Source organism: Salvelinus fontinalis, chromosome 40, assembly GCF_029448725.1.
Source record: "Salvelinus fontinalis isolate EN_2023a chromosome 40, ASM2944872v1, whole genome shotgun sequence".
Taxonomy (NCBI): domain Eukaryota; kingdom Metazoa; phylum Chordata; class Actinopteri; order Salmoniformes; family Salmonidae; genus Salvelinus; species Salvelinus fontinalis.
This window is the reverse complement of record NC_074704.1, coordinates 20,687,006-20,697,974: the sequence shown is the minus strand read 5'-3', so window position 1 is coordinate 20,697,974 and position 10,969 is coordinate 20,687,006. Positions and strand designations below refer to the sequence as shown.

Below are 10,969 nucleotides of genomic sequence, written 5' to 3'. Positions count from 1 at the left end.
TCCATAGATTTAAAGGCAAAATGTGGATTTGCCACCTGCTCTTGAACTGTCCCAGCTACAAACCCCAATCCAAAGTTGACATGTGCAGACTGAATCAACTTAGATTGCTTTAACACAGTTTGTTGCTACCATTCATACTTCATAAACTATAGCCTTTTATATTCCATTTTAAAGGCAGAATGCAGGTTTCAACATTCTAAACTGCCACAAAACATTCAGAATGTTCAAACTAAAGACCTTAGAGAGCTTAAAAACACATAATATGGCTAATGATGCTATAGTACTCACTCTATCTTACTGTACTAGCCCCCTATAACCAACTATAATAACTCCAAACCAACAAACCACCCCAAAATAGGTAACTATAACTAACCCATAGCATATGAAAACCCTATTACTACCAATACTACTTCTACCATTACTACACCTGTTGCTACCACTACCACTATACTCCTATTTCACAACCAGAAATACTTCAAGACTTTCAAGCACACACATTTACTTCAGGAAATGTCATTTTCTAATTAATAAAAGTTATCCTTCAAGTAAGATTTGAAAACTTATGTATGAAGAACTTTCAAATTTGAGAGTAAACTCTCAAAAGGCTTTATGTTACTTTGTAAGAGAAACAACCAATTGAAAAGCAGCCTTTCTGGAAAGGTGGACGTAACCTCAGTGGCCTCAATAGGCCTCTATAGCATGTTGCTGGGTCAGGGGTTTGAACAATGGAGCTAGCGATTCTTTGGGTTTGGTCAGGTATAAAAGAAAGGGTTAATCCAGGTAGGAAGTCAGTTCAGGAGCAGCAACCAGCAGCACAGTTAGCAAACATGTCCACCACCAACATGAACAGGGGCAAGGTAAGCACTGGGAAAGTTTTGAAAATACATACCAACATTTTTCTAGATTGGTATACAAAAGGGCTCTAGCGCTCTAGCACCACAAACTAAAACATGAATGTTTGACTCATCACAATATCCTGGTTGCCATTGTGACTGAATAGTAGACTATCCCACATTTCTATAAAATGTTTCTTCATACAATTGTTTAGTTCATAGAAATGATTCCATTACATTTTCAGATCGTCTTCTACGAGGACAGGAACTTCCAGGGCCGTTCCTATGAGTGCAGCAGTGACTGCAGTGACATGAGCTCCTACCTGAGCAGGTGCCACTCCTGCAGGGTTGAGAGTGGCTGTTGGATGCTGTACAACCGCAGCAACTACATGGGAAACCAGTACTTCATGAGGAGGGGCGAGTACCCTGACTACATGCACCACTTTGGAATGAGTGACTGCATCAAGTCCTGCCGCATGATCGCCATGGTAGGTCGAAAATATCTCATCTTAAAATAGTCACCTCGTGTCATTGACGGTAAAACATATTTATAATGGTCACACTCTCATATTAAGCAACGTTCGAAATAATTAGCTCATCTATGAAACCTGTACTTTTATCCTAACAGCACAGAGGAAACTACAGGATGAGGATCTACGACAGAGAGAACTTTGGAGGTCAGATGCACGAGATGGTGGACGACTGTGACTCCATCATGGATCGCTACCGCATGTCCAACTGCCAGTCCTGCAACGTGATGGAAGGCCACTGGCTGATGTACGAGCAGCCCCACTTCAGAGGCAGGATGATGTACATGAGGCCCGGAGAGTACAGCAACTTCAGCATGGGCATGGGAATGGGAGCCATGGGCGGCATGAGTGGCATGAGGTTCATGAGCATGAGGCGTATCATGGACTCCTGGTACTAAATACCCGTAGCAAGTAAAGCCATTGAATAAAATAATTCACAAACCTATTAAATCTTTCCCTTTTTTTGTGTGACAAAAAAAATGTGCCTGCTGATTTGTTGTCCTCACACCTGCATCCCTTGTCATATACAGTCCCTTACATATGTATTTGGACAGTGAAGCTAAGAATGAACATTTTGAATATTTTGGATTTGAGATCAAATGTTTCATATGATGCGACAGTACATAATGCCATATTTTATTTGAGGGTATTTTCATTTAGCGCAGGACGATTCGCAGCAACAGCAGAATGATCAAATTAAGATATGACATATTTATGTATCTAGTTGTCACTCATTGTGGTGCAAAACATGCACCAGGCCTTCTATGCAAATTGTTTCAGTGCTAAAACTCTCAATGTTACATCACAGTTGGTGGTCTTGTAGCTGGACTAGACTGTCAGCCTCAGGACTCCGATCCTGTCTGTGAGTTTATTTGTTTTGACAATGATACTCCACGGAAGTAACTTGGCAATACAAAAGGAAACGATATAAACCAGCCAAACAGCATTTCTGAAATTGCTGTCAAAATTAAGTTTAGGACATTGTTATTACCCTCTGTTACTAATATGTTTGGCTCCAGTGAAGGGGTTGAGTCCATTCCAAGTCTACAAGTCTCTTCGCGCTTTTGATCAATAGCTAAATTATTTCCCTTTGTTGTCTAAGCCTAATAGGGTGTCGTCCGCACATACGAAAGGATACTTGAGAAGTGAAGTATAAACACAAACACCTTCAACCTTTAGGTTTTTGGCTTGTGATTCCAGTTGTCGTTGAACACTTGGCCATATCAGTGCTCAGCTATGCCCAGCTTTGTTTGGGTGTTGAGTGTCTAGGAAAAAGCATGTCAAAGCACTAAGGTGGTGAGAGGTGTTTCCTTGTGGCACTGTGCAGCACACTTGGAATGTATGTAGAGGTGGAGGTGGAGGTGGAGGAAGCAGGCTCGGATTCTTTCAGGTAGACAACCTGTTATCTGACTGGCACGACTATCCCCCCCGTTCTTTCATCTCATGAACCGTGCTGACAACCTTTGCACATCCTGTCTGTGCCAAGACACAAACACTAACAGCCCTGAAAAGTAAACGCCCACCTCAGGCACAGACAGCCACACCCAGTTAACATCACTCAAACTGACACACACATACACACACACACAGTCAGACACACACTTACGTACTCATGCATACCACACACAGACTAAACTAAACAGACACACTTTATATCAAACAAACTGTGGGCGTACACCTCCCCCCCCTAATTCACTCTCAAAACAAACACCGTTTGCCTACATACACAGCATATTTACGTAAGTTAACATTACATTTTACAAATGTTATATTTAAGTTGCATTATGATGAACAAAATAGTATTGTAATCTAAAAGGTAACATTTTCTGATTTAATCCAAATGAATAAAGTGAAAGGCTATCATTTTATTTTATTTCATCAACAAAAGGTGGGTGCACTCCAAAGTTTTGAACTATGTGACACAAGGCTCTTCCCTTAAAGCTGTCCATACAGGTTATACATTTTATATAACTCAGTTATGACCAAATTCTTATTTACAAGGGCGGTCTGGCATGTGGCGATGTGAACACACTGACACTCCTGATATGGGCGTGAGGGCGGCTATTCTCTCATAGACACGCAGGCACTGCGACAATGCGGCCCTATAGCCCAGCCCCAAAGACAGACTACCATCTGCCACCTGAACCAAGAGGCCAGTGGCCCGGGAAGATGAGGGGTGTTCTGGCACGGAAACAGCTGGTGGAGATCGGAGAGGACATTAATCTGGAGGGGAAGACAGGATGGCAGGGATGAGAGGTTGGATAATAAAGCCTGGTATTAAGGGCGAGGGGAAGAGGGCCGTGTGTGTGTGTGTGTGTGTGTGTGTGTGTGTGTGTCTGCTCTGTTCACACTCTTTCTGTACTGTTGATACGACCTAAGACAGAGCAATCAACTCTGACAGCATTTTCTACTAAAGTTACCTCTGATTCTCACTTTCCGCGCATTCAGGAGAATAGTCATAATCTAGTTGATTTAGAGCTAGAATGTTATGGCTCTGCTTCCTGGCATGATGATTCTGTGATGATTCTTTCTGATTTACGCAGCTGTCGCACACAGGAATATGAGATTCAAAGTCTTCATCTACAACTGAGATACTTTGGAATGGTGGAACGTGGATAAAATAAAATGGAACTCGCCATACTCCGAGACCAATTCAAATTCTGTTTTAAAAGGAACTTAAGTGGAGGAGGAGGGGAAGCAGGGCGGCATCAGTCTCTCAGACAGTAATGGCGGCGCCACTGCTGTTTAACAATCAAAGATGGGAGGCGGGGGCTACTGAGGAAGTCTCTCCCCAAAAATACAGGTGTTTGGTACAATCAAAGTAGCAGCTTGCAGAAATGACTGGGTTTGAAGTTGAAAGGGGAGGCAGAGAGCGAGGGAGAGGGGGCTGCTGTGGTGAGTGAGTGTCTAGGTGTGTTTGCATGAAGAAGGGAAGAAAAAAAACGTGACTCAGTCAGACTCAGAACCCCTGGCAGCCGGTACCTCCTCTTATGGGATTTTGAATAGTAAACAAGGATATAGGAAGTCTACCACTGTACACTTACTGTTTACTCTAGTTGACTTTTTTTCCACCCTCAGAGGGGAAATGAGGCTTTACCTGGCCAATCCCTCTGGAGGCTCCAACGGTGATATTAGGCTTTAGCTGAGACACCATTGTAGTGGGACACACATAAAACATGCTTTATGGTTGGTTAGTCAATGTTAGGCGACTTACAACAGGTCTCCCTTGCAAATTAGATTTTTGTCTCTATGAGACAAATCTGTACAAATTAAAGTTAAATAAGCTATAGACTTAGACGAAAATAAATTAGTACACCATAGACATGAACACATCAACTATGTGCACGATTATGATAATAATTTTCTTCTTTTATCTTTTTAAAAATATATTTTTCATCCATCTAGAAGCCTCTTAATGATACTGGATGACGAAAGCAAGCGTGGAACAGAAAACTACAAAAGATAAGTTCCTTGAATTGTTTATCTTTGGATACTTCAATGAAACAGCTTCAATCCAAGGAGAATGGCCAACAATGTGACAAAATGTACTTTGTTCACTATCCGTGATAGATGATTAATTTCATAGGGATTTGTGGGATTCTTCTGCCGCATTCGACGAGAGAGATTCAGCTATACAGAATGTGCCTCAGGACTAGAGCGCTATATAAACCTCGGAGAGTGTGAATGGATTTATATGAGTTGACACATCGGGTGGATGAGGTCTATAGTGGGTCCTTGGCACCCGGGTAATAGCTGAAGGATTTAAGGTCCAAAATGATGGTGTGTCCTGTCCTGAAATGGAGTCTGTGAGACAGTGTACTGTCAGTACATACGATATACTATATATTTACAGTATATGACCAAGCATCTCCAACCAACTGCTAGAGGTTCAACTCCAGCTGTGAACAGTGTATAGGCCTACTAGCAGGTCTACGCCTGGAAGAGAGCGGACCGAATTTTAGGTAAACCACCTTTGACATCTGAACAGACTACAGTTTAAGTACAAGCCCTATCAAATGGTCTTTGATGTCAGTTTGAGGGGTTGAAGGTGAAATCCACGAACATACACAAACAATTTAGAAACACACACAACCTTATGAAAGACGCTTAAAAGAATGCAGCCACTGACAGAAAAGGGGGCAACATGCCATCTAAACAGATTCAAAACCTTAAGAGAATTTGTAAGCCCCTTGTAATTGATCTTAAATGCACTGTAATTAAATGTTATTAAACAGTCTCTTTTGGAGTTGGAAGAATTTTATTCACAAGGAAATATGCCTGACTATTGAAAGACATTGGTAAACATCATTTAGGCATTGTGTGTGGTCCCCAATTCAGCAACTTGATCCCTCTCTGTGTACATGCGTATCCAGATTAATTTCACTAGTGAGAACGCACACAAGATCAATCCCCAATTGAAAGGAATTCTTTCTGTGTGAACTTTTCAATACAGGTTTGGAAAGCTAATAAGTAATGAAGAAAAGCCTACATCCCTTATCGAGGAAGCACTTGTATAGCACAGTGCATGTAGGCTACAGTTTTCTGTTGTAATACACAGTCAGTCTGTTTTATTGAAACACGCTACGCACATACAGTGCCAGAAAGTATTCACACCCCTTGACTCTCTCCACATTTTGTTGTGTTACAGCCTGAATTTAAAATGGATTAAATTGAGATTTTGTGTCTCACTCTGTGTGCAATAATAGTGTTTAACATGATATTTGAATGACTACCTCATCTCTCTACCCCACACATACAATTATCTGTAAGGTCCCTCAGTCGAGCAGTGAATTTCAAACACAGATTCAACCACAAAGACCAGGGAGGTGTTCCATTGCCTCACAAAGAAGAGCACCTATTGGTAGAAAATAAAATAAATCAGACATTGAATATCCCTTTGAGCACGGTGAAGTTATTCATTACACTTTTGATGGTGTACTAATACACCCAGTCACTACAAAGATACAGGCGTCCTTCCTAACTCAGTTGCCGGAGAGGAAGGGAAACCCTATGGGATTTCAGCATGAGGCAAATGGTGAACTTTAAAAGAGTTGCAGAGTTTAATGGCTGTGATGGGAGAAAATTGAGGATGGAGCAACAACATTATAGTTACTCCACAATATTAACCCAAATGACACAGTGAAAAGAAGGAAGCCTGTACAGAATACAAATATTCCAAAACATGCATCCTGTTTGCAACAAGACACTAATGTAATACTGAAAAAAACGTGACAAAGTAATTTACTTTTTGTCCTTAATACAAAGTGTAATGTTTGGGACAAATCCAATGCAAGACATCACTGAAGTACCACTCTCCATATTTTCAAGCAATGTGGGGGCTGCATCATGTTATGGGTATGCTTGTAATTGTTTAGGACTGGGGTGTTTTTCAGGATGAAAAATAAATAGAATGGAGCTAAGCACAGGAAAAATCCTAGAGGAAAACCTGGTTCAGTCTGCTTTCCACCAGACACTGGGAGATTAATTCACCTTTCAGCAGAACAATAACCTAAAACACAAGGCCAAATCTACACTGTGTCACGTTCCTGACCTGTTTTCTGTTAGTTTTGTATGTGTTAGTTGGTCAGGACGTGAGTTTGGGTGGGCATTCTATGTTTCCTGTCTCTGTGATTGTCTGCACCAGATAGGTCTGTCTCGGTTTCTGCACATTTTGTTATTTTGTATGTTGTTTGTAGTGTTTCACTTGTTATTTTATTAAACATGTTGAACACTAGCCGCGCTGCACTTTGGTCCAATCCTTGCTACTCCTCTTCGGATGAAGAGATGGAAGAAGCCCGTTACACACTGATTACCAGTGGCAAAACTTGAAAATGTCTGTAAATTTGCAACATTTTTGAAACGCATGTTTTCAATTTGTCATTATGGGGTATTGTGTGTAGGAACTTAACGTACATTTGATCCATTTTGAATTCAGGTTGTAGCACGAAAAAAAAGTGGAATAAGTTAAGGGGTATGAATCATTTCTGAAGGCACTGTATCATTCATTCATGTTTGTGAAAACATGAATCAGATTCAAAATTTCATAATTTGATTCAAAACAAAATACATCTGTATCCTGTTATGTTGCAGTCCAAATCATAGACACATTGTACGTGCATCATTGCTACAAACTCAGCATTTTAAAAACTGCTGCTTCAGAGAAAGAGAAGAAGATGGCATTAAGTAAGTAAACCACTTCCCGCCGGTCTGTCTGTGGTCTCTGTTTGTCAGTTGATTTGAAGTCACTCGACCAACATGCTGTAACAGGAAAGGAATTAACTGAGAGAGGGAAAAAATAAAACCTTTAGAAGAAAAGGCTGATAAAACTGTGAAGAGCAGTGATGTTGGATTGGATTTAATCAGTATTTTCATTGGTATGACAGACAACAGTTAACAAGTGTTTCCTTTCATTTGGCAAAAGTAAGAGGACCAGCTATGTATTTGGGCACAACTGAGCTTTGATAAGGCACCTACACTGCCTGTAACATGCAGTAGATGAAATGATATGATACTGTTTTGTAAATTGTGGTCTCTTGACAATTGAGAATTGAACTGACACTGAAGGTTAGATATAAACAGGTTAGAGTAGATTAAGTATGCATAACAATTAAGAGATACAATCTGTGCTATAGAGACCTGTTGCCAGTAGTTTACATAGGATGACATTGGAGCCTATATGGTGACCAGACCAGTGACAATAATGACCATTGCAATGGTACCAGATGCCACTGTGTCACCATGGGGTCAATAAGATGGGTGACATTTATTTTTAACAAGCAATCTAATAAACAAGTAGGCTACTGTATTGTAAGTGACCAGCTACTAGTAATGCATCAGTGCATTGCGACATAATTCATAAGAGTGTTTTTTTTTATTTGACAGGTCAAACGCTTTGAATAAAGTTTTCCTGAGAGTAAGTTGCGGTGGGCAAACATTAGAGCCATTTGAAATGCAAGTATTAGGCACTGAGACAACCCCAAATGATGTAACAAGAGGGTTCAAAGAGTTGTCAATTTTCTCATGGGGCCGAATGTTGTAACGTAAGTGAGCCATGCCCATGTACACTTCCTGACCTCCAGCCGCGCGAGCGCATCTTCAAAGGAAAAACACACACCGAAAGAGGGCGGAGCCTGCTAATATAAAAAGATACATAACCTATTGTAAACTTTGCCACCACTGAGTACGCTTACCTGTACGTGGAAGCGTTGTCTCGTCTCACCTGAACAGCCCGAGATGGAGGGAACTGTATGATATACGAGGATATCTATTTATTTATTCATTTTTTTTTTTTTTACCAAAGGCTTTTACTTGACTTCTGCCAAGGTGATTTATTTATTTTCATACCAGTGAATATAATAGGCTACAAAAAGCTATTCCTACATCGCGTCGGAATAGAACTACGGGCACCATTGGATAAACAGGTAGCTATATATGTTTCAATATAAACGTTTTTGATTCATAAGCATCGCATTGTTAACCAACGAGGTAACCGTTGCATTGTGTTTTTTGTGTAGTGGAACAATATCGAAGTGACGGGTACATCCTTTTGACAGTTGCATGAACAATGAAACAGAGGACTGTACCTGGAATATCTAGAACCACTTGAAATAAAGGAATATGGCAAATATTTAAGTATTTGTTTTTAAAAAAAAGTAAGAAAAAAATATTGGAAATATCTGTATAAGTATTTATTATCTTCAATGTGTATTTTAATTTAGATTTGGAAAGACATATTTCAATTCATAATTTGTAATGAGTCATGGAGTCATGAATATATATATATATATGTATATATTTTATTGTAAGCCTAATTCAAATTAATTCCCTACTCATGAAAAGGATTGGGTTTGAGTGACAGGTTGTGCATTTGATACCATATTTGAAAATAGTATAATTTGTACAATTTGCATCAAAATAAAGTAGAATAAAGTAGAAATTTGAATAAATCTCCTTTCCAGTTTGAGTTAATATTTAGGGGGATGTTTCCTGGTCACAGATGAAACATAAAGCAGGAGGTAAAGAGTCCCTAAAAGGTTGTTGAATGTCTCATATTTTTATGTGTTTTCACCACCCCAAAGACCTCGATTTAGAAATTGGTTATCCCACACAGGGGTATTCATTATGATTGAGGGAAACAATTAGTACCAGTAATTTGTATGCCTTCCAATGTTGAAAAACACATTGAGGATGATGGTGAACCATCATCACCATCAAAACCAACAATCAAAATAAACAAAAAAGCATTTTAGGTACTTCTTTTAATAATAATTTATTTTTACAATTAATGGTATTCCAGTCGTTAGAATATGTTATAGTGAATTTTTTTACACATTTTTAATAGGGGAGTAGCCTATTTGCACTCTCTCATACAATATATTCCAATGCTGTAGTAGACCACAAAACTACAGTATGATTGTTATGGTGACTGAAATGCATAAAGAAGTGACTTTTAGTTGACAAAAATAAGACAACATTACATCATGCCTCATATAGACCCGTGTAGGCCTATGAGTGCAAGCTGATTCTCTTCAACCCAGATTGATCCAAGACATTCAGAACTTTGATAATGTATGTGTAATCAACAGGGGCAGGGAACAACCCATTCAGTGAAAGGGAATTATATAATCCTAGATGATTTTAAGTACAAAAACAAGAAACAAGAAATCCAAATGTTAGAACAAATCCAGTTGACAACACAAATAACACTGTATCAGAAATCCAAATGCAATATATGCATATATACACTAAATGCAATATATACAGCAGTAGATCGAGAATCCAGTATATAAATAAACAGTGTAACAAAATGCAATGTACAGTAGTAGATACTGTGCCTTCAGAAAGTATTCACACCCCTTGACTTTTTCCACATTATTGTTATGTTACAGCCTGCATTTAACATTTATTCAATTTAGATTTTGTTTCACTGGTCTATACACAATACCCCATAATGTCAAAGTGGAATTATGTTTTTAGAAATGTAATTTTTTTAAATAAAAAATGATAAGCTGAAATGTCTTGTGTCAATAAGTATATAATGGCAAGCCTAAATAAGTTCAGGGGTAAAATTGTGCTTAACAAGTCACATAATAACTTGCAGGGATTCACTCTATGTGCAATAATTGTGTTTAACATGATTTTTGAATGACTACCTTATCTCTGTACCCCACATACAATTATCTTTAAGGTCCATCAGTCGAGCAGTGAATTTCGAACACAAATTCCACCACAAAGACCAGGGAGGTGTTCCAATGCCTCGCAAAGAAGGGCACCTATTGGTAGAAGGGTAAACATTTAAAAAAGCAGACACTGAATATCTCTTTGAGCATGGTGAAGTTATTAATTTCACTTTGGATGGTGTGTCAATACACCCAGTCACTACAAATATACAGCCGTCCTTCCTTACGCAGTTGCTGGAGAGGAAGGAAACCGCTCAGGGATTTCACCATGAGTCCAATGGTGACTTTAAAACAGTTACAGAGTTTAATGGCTGTGATAGGAAAAACATTTGGATGTATCAACAACATTGTAGTTACTCCACATTACTAACCTAAATGACAGAATAAAAATATTCCAAAACATGCATCCTATTTGCAAATAAGGCAT

At 39.2% G+C, this 10,969-nt stretch overlaps 1 protein-coding gene across 1 annotated transcript; it reads left to right on the top strand.

The window, feature by feature from the left end:
* Window positions 1-796: 796 nt before the first annotated feature.
* Window positions 797-1,799, top strand: LOC129839366 (gamma-crystallin M2-like). Its single transcript, XM_055906770.1, has 3 exons — window positions 797-857; window positions 1,079-1,321; window positions 1,462-1,799. Exons 1-3 carry the CDS (start codon window positions 828-830, stop codon window positions 1,759-1,761), a joined length of 573 nt encoding a protein of 190 aa, XP_055762745.1. The 5' UTR covers window positions 797-827; the 3' UTR covers window positions 1,762-1,799.
* The last annotated feature ends 9,170 nt before the right edge of the window (window positions 1,800-10,969 follow it).